The 13,830-nt window shown below is 46.6% G+C and overlaps 1 protein-coding gene across 2 annotated transcripts in view; it reads right to left on the minus strand.

Moving 5' to 3' along the window:
* The window catches only part of PAFAH1B1 (platelet activating factor acetylhydrolase 1b regulatory subunit 1), a 1,367,099-nt gene that overhangs the window by 1,213,974 nt on the left and 139,295 nt on the right, over window positions 1–13,830 (minus strand). For both annotated transcript variants that reach the window (XM_069615068.1, XM_069615067.1), the window contains exon 2: window positions 8,346–8,560. In XM_069615068.1, the coding sequence (XP_069471169.1) occupies window positions 8,346–8,377 (32 nt within the window). In that variant the 5' untranslated portion in view covers window positions 8,378–8,560. The remainder of the gene's footprint in view (window positions 1–8,345; window positions 8,561–13,830) is intronic.

Below are 13,830 nucleotides of genomic sequence, written 5' to 3' on the forward strand. Positions count from 1 at the left end.
ATCGAGTTCCCCTGGAACATGTTGCAATGTTAGAGACATGCCCCGCTTGAGTGCCCTCTTCCAAATGTTTTGTGCTAACCAGACAGACTTGGTGAGTGTGTGCGCCCCCCTGTTTGTTTATAGAAAACATGGCGGTGGTGCTGTCCATGAGGACTTTAACTGTTTAGCCTGACAGGTGCATTTGGAAAGCTTGAAGGGCTTTGAGCACTGCTAGTAGATCCAGAAGATTTGTGGTTCTGCGATGTGATCTGCGTCCAGAGGCCATGCGCTGTGTGGTGAAGGTAATTGGCTCCCCACCCGGCCAACACTGCGGCACTGTTAAGATTGTGAAAAGGTTTCCCCTTTAACATGTTCTCCTTTGTCCACCAGCGTAGAGCCTGTACTAGGGTTAGCGAAACTACCACTGGATCGTCCCACTGAACACTTGCCCGAGACCACTGTTTTGCTAACAATCCTTGCATTGGACGCATGCGCAGCCGTGCATGTGGGACCAGCTAAATGCATGATGCCATCATCCTGAGCAAGTGCATTGCTTTCCGTACGGTTATTTGGTGACCGGCTAGATAGAGGTATTTGCACCAGTATGTTTTGCACCCTTTCATTTGAAGGAAAGACTAGACCCTCTGTTTTTAATGACAGCTCCAAAGAACTGTTGGGCTTGTTTGGAATGAGACTAGATTTCTTCTCGTTGATTGAGAACCCCAATTTGAACTGGAGATGGATTGTTCGATTAGTTTTCTTGCAAATTTGGAGGGGGCTTCCTCGATTATCAGCCAGTCATGCAGATATGGGTACACTGGGATTGATTCCCTGGTGTTTGTATTAGCGCCATGCAATAGCCACCCGCCACGGTGCGAAAGTGATCCCTCCCATGCATGGGTAGTGAGACATAAGACCTCCCACTGGAGAGGCATGGGAGGGAACCTGTAGCGGTTGGTCATTGCTTAGGAGGGGGTGAGTCCCCCTCTTGAGAAGCATCTGCCCCTACTTCTGGACCTTCTTTGAAATTTGCATTTGGGGGACTGCCCTTGTGAATTGTGAAGAACCCCAAGACGAACTCTGCCCACAGAGTTTGTAATTAGAGGACCGCTGGGAGTTCTGTCCTCTAAACCGACATGCATTTGCATCTCCTCTCTGCCCAAAGGGTTTGTTAGTGAGTTGTCCCAGGGATTTGCGGGTGTCTTATTGCTCCTTCACACTCTTCAGTGCGTCATTGACCGCTTTGCCAAATAATGCGTTGGGCACAATGGGCATGTTTAAAAGGGGTAGCCTGGGTCTCCAATTTGAAACCCGATTGACAGCCATACCTTCTGCCACAATTCGCCCCGCTTTGTCTGATGCGTTTAAGTTATTTTTAAGAATGCAGCTTGCTACTGGTCTCCCTTCAGCAATAGTGTGTAAGTAGTGTCTTTAGGGGCTCTGGAACAGAGGTTATTTGTTGTGCGACCTCCTCCCACTTGTGGCAAGTATAGGTGGATAATAGCGTAGTGTTAGCTAGCCTTACTTGATAGGCAGTCGAGGAAGCTACTTTCCTGCCCAGGGTGTAGATATTCTTACCTTGTAAGGAGGGGCTTTGGCAGAGGCTAGAGGTGTACCCGCTCCCTTTCTTGTGGTGGCGACTACTAGAGAATCAGGCTCTAGCTGCCCCCTAATGTATAAACGGTCAGTTGGGGCTGGTCTAAAAAGGTTTTCAATGCGTGGGTTGACTGCCCTTGTCAGATTATGGGCAAGTAGAGATGGCTGAATACACATCTGGACAGATTGAAGCAGAGGGATGAACTATGCTCCAGATCGCTCATCCCCAAGCAGGTCTTCTACAAAGTCTATATCGACTTGAGCTTCCTTGGTATCCATCTCAAAGTGTACTGCAGCCTTAAAGAGCAGGTCATTGTATTGACCAGCCCTCACCCTCGACTGCATTGGTCTCCCGCCCCCAGCCCAGCTGTCAGGATCTCACTGCTAGCCACTCCCCAACTCTCCCTCTTTCAACACTACCTCTCGCCTACCACATCTAAACGTCTAGCTCCCGCCAGACTCGTACCCCATTCATCAGCTAGCCAGAACCCATACACAACAACGGCACCACTCACCGCCCACCTCCCCACCCCCGATCTACCTGCTTTGATCTCACATAAACAGGCCACCGACCTCTCAATCTTACCGCTCTCGACCCACCTCACTCACTCACTGCCCCCTCAAACAGTATCCCAGACCCGAAACACCACCACCACCCATCAGTCTGGTTCACTCCGACTGTTCTGACCCTACTGACTATACTGCACCCCCCCCATCCCCTCTGCGACCGACACCTCCCCAATGATCACTCAGTCCGGCTGAGTCCAACTGTCCACAAGCAACAGGGAAACCACCACATACCATCAAGAACCCACCTCCTATTAAACGCCTGCTCTGTGGCCAAAATCAGACAATCTTTGGAAACGACAGACCTTTTGCAAACAGTCTCTGCAACACACTAGCTACCACTTTGGTCATCGACCAATCACTCACACTACTGGGGGACTTTAATTTCTGGTTCCATGATAGGATTGATTTATAGTGCGCCCATACACAAGTGTTTCAAGGCGCGACGAGGGAGGGGAACAAGAGGACAAGACAACTATCTTACTAGGCCCAGTGACATTGAGATCGCGCAAGTGCATATGAGATGGAAGGGGGAAGTGCCAGGGAAAGGAGAGAACGAGAAGTGGGAGACGTAGGATCAAGAAAAAAACAAATGCGGCCAGCAGGTGGCAGTGCAGTGTTAAGTGAAGAGAGCAAGTGTTAAGTGCAAGTAGGGGGACTGTAGGATTGCAGATAAAGCCCAAGTGCAGGGTTGCCAGTCGGCGGGCAGGGACCTGGATCCGTGGTTCAGGGGGTAGCCAGGTAACCAGTGCGCTATCAGACAGGAGATCAGCAGGGAAGGGGAAGATGGAAGGCAGAAGCAAAGAGGAAAGTCTTAAGCTGCTTCCGAAACCGGAGATGGTTCTGCTCAAGTTTCAGAGAGGCAGGGAGGCTGTTCCAGAAGGAGGAACCTGACGGAGAGATCTGCCACCAACTTGTTGTTTAGAAAAGAGACAGACCCTCAAGGAGTTGGCGGTGGAGGAGCTAAACTCAAGAAGGAAGTTATTTCTGAATAGAAATCTGGAGATATTTTGGTCCCAGGCCCCATAAGGCCTGGTCGACAATGCAAAGGGTCTTGAATTTGATCCAGCCACTGCGAGCCAATGGAAAGATTTGGGCTTGAGGCCAAGGACAAGTCTCGCAGTCCTGTTCTGGGTGAGTTGCAGAGGACGGAGAGTAGAAGCAGGCAGATTTAAAAAGAGGCTGTTATGGTAGTGAAGCCTAGAGAGAACCAGAGCTCTGGAGACAGTGAGCTTCTGGAGGAAGGAGAGGAAAGGAAGGATACCTCTAAGCAGGTGCAGGTCTTAGTTAGGACTTCTTAGAGACGGGTATGTGAGGAGAGGAGTGTGTGGAGTCGAAGATAACCCTGAGGTTCTTAGCCTCGTAGGTGGGAACAGGAAGAGGGCCAAGGGAGGTCGGCCAGAGTGGCATGAAAGGGGTGCAGGTGTGCCGATGAGGACGATCTTTGTCGTACTGACATTCAAGGGAGGTAGAGACTTCGGCAGGATTGGCCAGTTCATTGTAGATTTTAAATAGTTTGGCTGAGTTACTAGACGCTGCAGAGACGTGGGCTTGAATGCGAGCTCTCTTTAGTGAGGACAGTCAGTATTGCCTTTGGATCAGGCACCAGGTCAGTTTGTCAGAGTATGTACAAGATGCCAACCATTTCCGCTCAGCCACCCTACATATGTGTTTAAGGGTGATGAGGTATGAATCGTACCAGAAATTGCACTTTATTTTAGGCTTCATGTGGATTCTCATGACAGGGGCAAGTAAATCGAGAGTATCCGAGATAGCAGAGCGGAGCATAAGAACTCCCAAGAGTTCACGTACCCAAGAACTCCATGACCCAAACCCTGGTTGAAGGTCTACAGGCACACAACCTTTCTCGGCATACAACAGGTCCCACCCACAATGGAGGCCACACCCTTGATGCCCCAAATCCCTCATCTGGACAGACCACTCAGCCTTATTTTTCTCGATCCACACACCGCCTCCACCACCCAATGCCCACCCTGTCCCCCTCACAACCACAAATGCGGGAAAGAGGTCATGGTACTCACAGACCTGGCTGAAGCCCTGCTACGCACACTCCTGAACTCAGATAGACCCCTACCCATCGAATCCTTTAACTCCTGGCTTAACAACTCACTCCTCCCTCTCATTCCCTCCCTCCCTCCCTCCCTCCCTCACTCACTCCCTCAGCTGCCACTCACAAATGATCTACCCCTAAATGGTTCACGCCCCACCTGAAGACTTTGAAAATCCATAACCACTCCCTTGAGCGCAATGATGAGCATCCAAAACCCTTCATAGCAAGCCTGTTCGCCCACCATAACGCCATATCCGAGAGGGCAAAAAAAAAAAGTGCATACTACAATAAGAGAATCTTGACCTGCCTCAGCAGCAGCAAAGAGCTCCACAGGATCATCTCGGAATACGGGAAGCACTCCTGCACCATTGCCCTGACCAAGCAAACTTTCTACAACTCCCTCTCGCAACACTTCCGCAACACAGCACTGGACATGACGGCCGTCCTTAATGACAAACTTTCTAACTTTCTAACTTCACTCCCCCCTGCCTAACACGGGTACCTAAATATTCCACTATCCCTGACCCCGTAGCACCATCTTTCAACTCTTTCAATCCCATCTTGAGTAAGGAGTTCCTCAAACTAATATCCAGCAGAAGACCATACGGGTCCCTTCTTGACTCGTCTTTCCGCAGACATTTTCACCTCCACCTGTGCAGGAGAACAGGAGAGGTCCATAAACGACTTGCTCACCTCTGGAATCTTCGCAGAACCTTTCAAAGTAGCGCATGTCAAACCCCTTCTGAAAAAAGTGGGTCTCAACACCCTCCAGCCAATCAATCAATTACAGACCCATCCCCAACTCCCGATTCTTGGCAAAGCTCATCGACCGCTCTGCATACTCAGCTCAATGTTTTCACAGAATCCAACATCCTACTAGACCCTGCTCAAACAGGGTTCTGGACGTGCCACGGAAAAGAAACCTTGATCTCAATCTGGGATGGCCTTAAAGTCTCGGCAGACTCTGAAGGATGCGCTGCACCAGTTTCTACTTGATCACTCAGCAGCTTTTGACACCATTAACCACTCAATCCTACTTGACCGACTCCACACCCTAGGAATCCAATACTCAGCACTAAACAGGAAACTAATCCTTTTCCTCCCCCCCCCCTTTCACTCCACTGCTCGCCCTGTGAACACCGGCAAAACCCAAGGTGCTTGACTTTCACCTCTCATTTTCAACCTCTACATGACCCCTCTGCCAGATATCATCCGATCACACAACGTCACCTGCTATAACTAAGCTGACCACACCCAAAGTATCCTGAGAATCCCCAAAACTAGCTCCAATCCAAGACCCCAACCTAGCAGCTTGCCTCCGAGATACAGACCTATGGATAAGAAACCACCTCCTCCTGAACCTAGGTAAACAGATCCTGGTGTGCGGCAACAAAGCTCTACTCCCGCAACCACTCCTATGGGTCCCCTCCCTCTGCACCCCTCCACCTCCAGAGTCAAAACCCTTGGCTGCACAATGGGCGCGGGCCCAACCCTGCCCCACCAAATCAATAATTTATCCAAATCCTGTCACTACCACCTCAAGCTTCAAAGACGCATCTTCCCTTAACTCACCTAGCCCAACAGATTGGCCGCCATTATGTCCATTGTGACGTCCAGCCTGGACTATGCGAACTCCACCTAATTGGGTTCTCCAGTCTACCAACTTAATCCCCGAAGAGTCCAAACCGCGGCCACCAGACTCCTCCTCGCACTAAGAGGAAGGGATCACATCTCACCTGCTGTCCGCACCGCATCACTGGCTCCCTATTGACAAAGCCATTTTCAAAATTCTACGCCTCACCCATCCAGCAGTGCACAAGGCCGGTCCGGCATACTTAAGAGAAGATGATGCCCTACCTCACAAAACACACACCCCAAGTTCAAGCACGGCACTCCTCCTAGTGTTTCCAGTCTCCAACTCAGCCAGGATTGGAGGGTCCGCCTACTCTACCTTGGCAATGACACTGTTGAAACTCACTGCCTCCCCACATTTGACACATCCAGGACTACATAGCCTTCTGCAGGGCATTGAAAACATGGCATTTTCCTTAAACCATGAAAGGACCGCCTAGGGCCGCCAAACACTGCACCAATGGCCAGATTTCGGCTAGAACTTCATTATCTTGAAGAGTAGGGACAGTCGGGGCACGAAAGCCGGCTCAAGAGACCAGCAAGCTGTGGGCTAGGCAGCTGCAGGCTCTCCAAACCTTAGATGAACTACAATGGCCTAGCAACCAGCCTTGTGCCAACAAGTTGGCCATGCCGCCCAGCACTCCCTATCCCACGACTCCAAACCCAATACCTTGACATCACTATAATCATATGCTATGACCAGGTAAGCTCACTGCCACCCGACCAGACATACCCCACGCTCCAAGACCAGTAGATGCCTGTCTGTATACATCAACCTAGAAACTAGAGCTAATCATCCATAACTGACCTTAATCATCATCTTCCCATAGAGAAGCTCAGCACCAACACTCCAGGAGATGCCAACCACTCTCGTACAGGCCTATCTGCAGACTCCTGCGCACCACTGCGCTCCCGGGGATGATTGGGCCCGCACCTGTCGAACTTTACCCATCTGGGAATTTGCACGCAGAGCCATGGTCGCAGGGTGGTATATGCCAAGGTCGGGCAAGCCAGACCTATTAGGAGCGAGGCTGGGAACCCCCACACCTGACGCGCTATAGCAACTAAGCTCGGATGGGCGCTCCTGAGAATAATGCAGTAACCACAGACATGTGGGGGAACTACCCAGCCACGCGCCATGGACAATGACCAAGGACCTGGAAAAAGGGCCTCTGAAATCTACAGAGTCATTGGACAAGGGACCAGACAAACACCATACTCTGCACAAGGCAGATTCACTACCGCAAATCACCAGGACAGACCCGGCCAGCTCATCAGGTTCCACAAAATAGAAGGGAACAAGGACCTTCTACCAGCAAGCACAGACACTCACTCCTACCAATATGCTCACTCTCCACCTTACAATCAACGCAGTTCTAACCCATGAGGAAAAATTGGCCTAACTGTATACAATCTTACACAGGCTCCACGGCAACCAGAATGCAGACCTGGGGAGGGGGTTGTGGGGGGGCGGAGTACGACTACCTTGCTGCACACATTACACTGATCTCCCAGAACCACTGCACCCAACATTAGAATGGGGCCACCTCTGCGCGCGCGCACACACACATAAGTGCACCCTAGCACTATATGCTCCTCTGCTCTCCACTGACCTCAAATACAGAACATGACTTCATAAAGCACTTGTAGATGGGGTTCAGAGGATTCCCCCCCCTCCCCTCTAAGTTTCCGAAGAGTGTCAGGTGGAGCTTCCTCGCTCCACAAATTGTAGATTATGTGATCAAGTAGGGGCAAATAGAAGAAAGGAGGCAGCACACATTAAAGTCAGCAAGATAGCTGAACTGCCACAAATTGCCAATAACTGCAGTCACTACGCTGCGAAGTGAGTCTTGGCCGATGCATCCCTCTGTGTAGAGTGTCTATCCAGGAACAGTGGCTCGTTAAGGAAAGGAAACCAACACTGCCAATAACTGCACATCGTCCATATTTTCACCTCCATCGCTGCCGAATAGCTCAGGGTCTCTCAAAAAAGGACTGGCCTTTTCTTTGTTCTCCCCTGTAGCTTCTTTCCTTGAATGAATGCACATTAGGCAAGTATATTGTAAGTTGGTAACTATTGATACATGCTCCATAGTGATTTAATGATTATGTCAGTGCGCAAAATATGCAAAATCGCCACTAGTCATCGTTTATTTACTCGCCCAATGTCAGAGCTCACAAGACAGTGTGCTTGTGTGTATACAATTGAGGTAAGGGGTGACGACATGGCTGGCCAGTAGCTTACAACTTGACATTTTTACCCCCGATTTTGTTATGCCATTTATACAACAAATCTAAAACGTCTTGATGTATGATGTAACATACCTTAATAAATAACCTCCATCAATCCCCACGTGTTGACTACTGGTTACGATGCAGACTAACCTATTGTATTTATCCCCCGCCACAATTTTAATGTTACTAGATTACATTGGCATGCTGTTTCAGTACACTGAAGTCTACCGAAACGGAGAAATCTAAGGATATCAAAACCACTTACAGCTCATCTCGTTGCCTCTGTGAGAGCACCATTTTGGTGAGGATGACAGGGTACCGTGGAAAAGATGTATATCTCCTATTGGAGATAAGTAATTCCAAATACCTCTGGAGCAGGAGTCAAGTGTTCACCAAGTAGTTCTATCCAAAGAGAAACCAGTTTGTTGCAAGTACGGGGAGAGGAAATTCAGAGGCATACAGCAGTAGTGTTCATTCCACCTACGAAGGAAGCATAGAAACTTATTTATAGCACAACTGTTTAATGGGTACATATAATTTGGCTAGCAACACCAGCAGGAAATTTCAGCAAGATTATAGTACATATAGTGTGCATTTAAATTGGGGCACTAGCTAAAATTGATACAAGCAAGGAAATTTAACATTTGGATTTTGAGGTTCAGAATATTCGAACTACCCTTGGCATCCACCCCTATCACCGTCTGACCCATGTGGTATTCTAATTTTCAGTTTGTTTTCACACATGAACTATGCCACACATGTTAGGTTTGATTTCAATTTCAAATTTGATGGTTCACGTAGGGCTTTTGTGTAACCACTAATCTCCCGAGGGAGAGCCTTGTTAATGACACGTGTTTCAGCTCCACATGAGCCTTTTTCAAATCAGGGCATATAACATTCACTTCATATATACAAACAAGCATGTACACAAATGTTGTGATGTGTAAGGACAGAATGGGGAGGGGTTGTGGGCAGAGATAGTGGGGTTCAAGAAAGACATGAAAAAATGGGGGAAAAATATAAAACCATATGCAAGTCAATATAGGGAAGTAATCTCATGTGAATTCAAGAACAAATTGGTTTAAACAGTAACACAATGGCCATTATCACGTCTCCTCAGTCTACATCAATGACAGGATGTATCTACAGGTGTATCACAAAATGGCATAACCTTAAAAGTGCCTCAAGTTTAAGAGTAATTCTGTTCCAATTTGGTCGGGGCCCAATGAATTGATCTAATACAATTTAATTATCCATGATCATAGCTTGCCAAAGATCCAATGGTGGTCAGGATAATTGTGTCTTACCATAGATCCAATTAATATTGTTTCCTTGTTGGATAAAGTCTTGATTCTTAGCGAAATATCGGGTTTGAATCCCACCTGTAATATAGTGTTCATGTGTCACACAGCAATCTCTCAAACGTACACAATCACTCCATGCTTACATCTATGGTTGGTCATTCCTATTCTTTATATTCATGGTGTTTAATTAATGCAAATAGATTCCAATATGTGTTTGGATTGGTCATGGCATGTTCCCATAGTCCTGTCTTAATATTGCTTATGGTTGTATTCCTTAAGTCGGTCCCACGACTGGTTACAGATTTGGTTACCTTGCTGTTACAATTATCTTTTTCGGATGGCGTGCTAGTTCTGACGTCAACATACTTATAAAATGGTATTGACCCTGTCCTGTATTGATCCATCCTATTACCCTAATATCACTGTCCATGTTCTGTACGGCATTGTACTGTTTTGGTTTATTACAAAAGTCAATTGCCAAAATGTGCTTCCGTGAATTAGTCACGTTTTTTAAAGCATTTCTCTATACCTCTAATAATGGAGCAATCTTATTTACATATGTTGACTAACCTATCATGCGGCATAAAGGTCCTTTATTGGTAAATCCTAATGACTTGATATCGCTGTCCATGTTCTTTGCGTGTGCGTTAAACTGTCCTAAATTGGTACAGATACCGGTTTCCAAATTTAAGCTTCCGAGCCACTAACATTTTAAATGTTTCCGAGCCGTGGTCATGTTTCAAATCATTTCCCTCCATCTAATGACTGTGTGATCGTCTTTATTGTGTCATGCGGAGTGGGAAGTTCTCTTACAATAACCATAAGGGATTAACTCTAGTGCTAACTTTAGTCTCGGCGCGTCGGCTCGATAGTATGAACGCTGAACCACCTGCCACGTAGTATGTTTATACTAGTTGCCATGGTTCTAATGGAAGTCCTACCTCCCTTACTGCGCTTCACATTGTGGCGCCCATCTTTTTGGCTGTGTAATTGCATGCTGTTAGAGTTTGCAATGATTTCATGCCCATAGGCACAGTATTGGGACTTGTAGCTCTGGTCCTTCTATATGTTTATGATTATTTTTTTTTAACAAAAAAAATAATGAATTCAGTGTTTTCAATTTATGTAGATTTGAGAAAAAAGGTATTGTAAGAGGATTTCTATTAACATATGTAATTAACAGCCAGGCCTGGCTGTGCTGTACATAATTGTAAAAACTGAAATAACGTACTGTATTTAATTTAAAATGTGTTAAGGATGAATCCAAATATAACTAGTCAATTGTTCCTTCGGTAATTGCAATTGACAAAGTATACAGGTCCTATTAGAACCTACATTTAATTTTGAATAGCATGGTGACTCAGACTTGGCTATTCAAATTCAGCCTAGTTCATGAGTACACTTCCCATCATATATTATTTCCACATCTCGGTGTGGCTTGTGAGTTATGCTTGATGTACCAGTAACTGGACTTGAGTGTATTGTTAAGCAGTATTGCAATAAAGACCATTTCTTGTGCTCCTTAATACAAGTGGTGGCTTACAGGCGCAAGCATAGTGATCAAATCGTTGCTGTGTCTTATTTTGATTGTGTCGTCTCTGGGGTCCTACTCAATCTTTATTGCCCATTATTGCAAGTGTCTAATGTCACATTTCTAATGCATGCATTGGTTTGTTTCGAGGATCAGTAATTTTTACATGCAAGAGGTTATAGATCAAACCATTGGAGACATAACCTCCCCCAAATAGGGGTCCCTGCTAGTCATTCATGCGCACTGGGTTTCTTTCATTGCTACAGGAAATGCACCATTTCATTGTCTTTGTTGAGTCCATATTCTATTGTTCTGGATTTACAAATCAATCTTGTTTCAGCCTCTCTCAAGAGGGTCTCTTGGTTCCCTCTTCTCCCAAGTCTCACCTTCTGCAACCCTACAAATCTCAGATCTGGTTTATTATCCATTTGGTGCATTTGCTGCCAATTTTGTGCCAGTGGAAGTGACACATCTTGGCTGCAAATTGTCGAAATGTGTTCCCAGATTTGTGTTTTTATTTCTCTGATGGTACTTCCAGTGTATATGCGTTGACATATACAAATTATCGATAAATTGCATATTTGGATCTACTATTTATGTTCAAGAATTTTCATTTTAGTTCCCCTTTTGTCTTGAAAAATCAATGTTCTCGTATGTGCATATTTGCATAGTGTAAATCCACATTTCCTGAATCCTGACCTTTTGTTACCAGGTTTCTGTTACTTTACAGGGTTTTAAGTAGTGAAGGGCTCATTCATTTTTAGAGTCCTTGTCCTTCTATAGATTACCCTGGGCTGCTCTTTAATGAACTTTGATAAGTGAGGATCTAATTTCAAAAGATGCCAATTTTCAGTTCCTGGTTGTTGGAACAATAGAATCTGATCAAATTCACTCTTTCAATGTCCCGATTGCCTTTATTGTCTTTTGGCCTGAGAGTTTGTTCTCATCAATTTAATTTCATTCTTGCGGGCTGCATAGAAACAGTCCGTCGAGTATCCCGTTTGTCTGAATCTATTGTGCAGTACATCACATTTCTTGGCAAACTCTTGAATCCTTGCAATTCCTTCTTGCTCTAATAAACTCCACTGTGGGTACATTCCATTTAACTGGTTTGTGATGGCAGCTTGTTGCGTGTAGTGTTGAGTTCACATGTCTCCTTGCGATAGGTTTGTGTAAATAGTGCTCCATCAGATACATAAAGTGTTAGATCTAGAAAGTTAACCCTCGACTCACTGGTTTGTCGTATTCTAATGTTGCACATAGGTACAGGCAGTCACATTAGTTAACAGCAGGGACAGCATTCTTTCTTCGGATACTTCACAATAAGAGCATTGAAAGTGGATTTACATTGAATGACATAGAAGAGGCGGAAAAAAGGGACTATTACTTGTAAATCACAGTATACCATTCAAGTATGTTCCATTGCTGTGCCAAAGTCAAATCAGAGTGTTTTTGTGTTACCAATGTTGAATCTAGGCCTTGTCCCTTTGCTCTAGCAAAGTTAAATCTATGAGTTTCTATTGCAGTCCCAAAGCGAATTCTGAATGTGTCCAATTGCTGTGCCAAAGTCAAATCTAAGTGTTCTCACTCGTGCCAAAGTTAAATCTGGCTGTTTCTATTGCAGTGCCAAAACGAATTCAGAGTGTCCATTGCTGTGCCAAAAGTTAAAAGGTGGTTTTCAACTACTTCAACCAAGTTGAATCTTGAGTGTTTTTCCATTGTTGTGCCAAATTTGGATGTGGGTGTGCTCCACTGCTGTGCCTAAGTTGATCGGTTTTCCATTGCTGTGCCAAAATTAATCCGAGTATTGGCTTTTGCCGAGGCAAAATGAATCCTAGGTGTTTTCACATTGCTCTCCCAAAGTTAAAATCAAGGAGGTTTTCAACAGCTTTGACCTAGTTCATTGAGCGGTCTCCCTCACTGTGCCAAGTTAAAATCTAGGTGTGTCCACTGCTGTGCCAAAGTTGATTCTAGGCAGTTTTCAATTGCTGTGCCACAAAGTTAAATCAGTTTTTCCATTGCTACCGAGTTGACTCTGGGTAACTTTCCAATGCAGTGGCAAAGTTGAACTAGAGTGTCTTTACATTACTGTGCCAGAGCAGATTCTAGGCTACTTATTGTTCACACCTTGCCCTGCCGGGCCGGCCCCAGACGTACCACACCCACCACACTCATCTGCCCCTTCCCTACACCAAATGTATCCCCTGTGACTGCAGCCCACCCCCCGGCTGACATTTCACCATACAAAAGGAGACTTGCAGCTCACTGGCATGTCCCTTTCCAGAAATCCTTCAATACTCAGCCACCGCCTCACTCAATTCAACCCGCCTGTCCAACTCCAGCCCCGACCCCTACTGCCCATTCCAAACCCCTGCACAGAAATAAGTGAGCTCGCTGGCACGCGACTAGCCCCCTAAACCCCATCTTTGCACCCTAACATACATCTTGCTCTATAAACCACCCACACATACTGAACCCAAACCATCCATTGGCAATGCTGCATCACCCCTTGGCTACCCTCAGACACCTAGCTCACTACGCATCCCACAGCACGAGCCGCCCTGGCAAAAACAGTCCCCCCCCCCCCCCCCATCAGTAAAACCTCTTTAACACTCCTGTACCCCCACAAATCGCACAGCTCGTATTCATTGCAGACAGCCACTGACTCATTGCCCTCCCCTTCTCCCCAGGGCACCACCTGCTCTCCCTCCCTACTCTCCCTAGCCCGCCCTACCCACAGCCCAGTCCTTGGCCTTTTCACCTCCCCTCCTAAATCTCCTTCTCGGACCAACATCCCTCTAAACCTCACTCCTGAACTCGCCACCCCCCACCATGCACTCAGAAATCCCTGCACTCCCACACCGCCACCCAACCCTCTACCACTCCCGATGCAGACCATACACCGGAATTCACAC

Source organism: Ambystoma mexicanum, chromosome 9 (assembly GCF_040938575.1).
Source record: "Ambystoma mexicanum isolate Mex_15411 chromosome 9, UKY_AmexF1_1, whole genome shotgun sequence".
NCBI lineage: Eukaryota > Metazoa > Chordata > Amphibia > Caudata > Ambystomatidae > Ambystoma > Ambystoma mexicanum.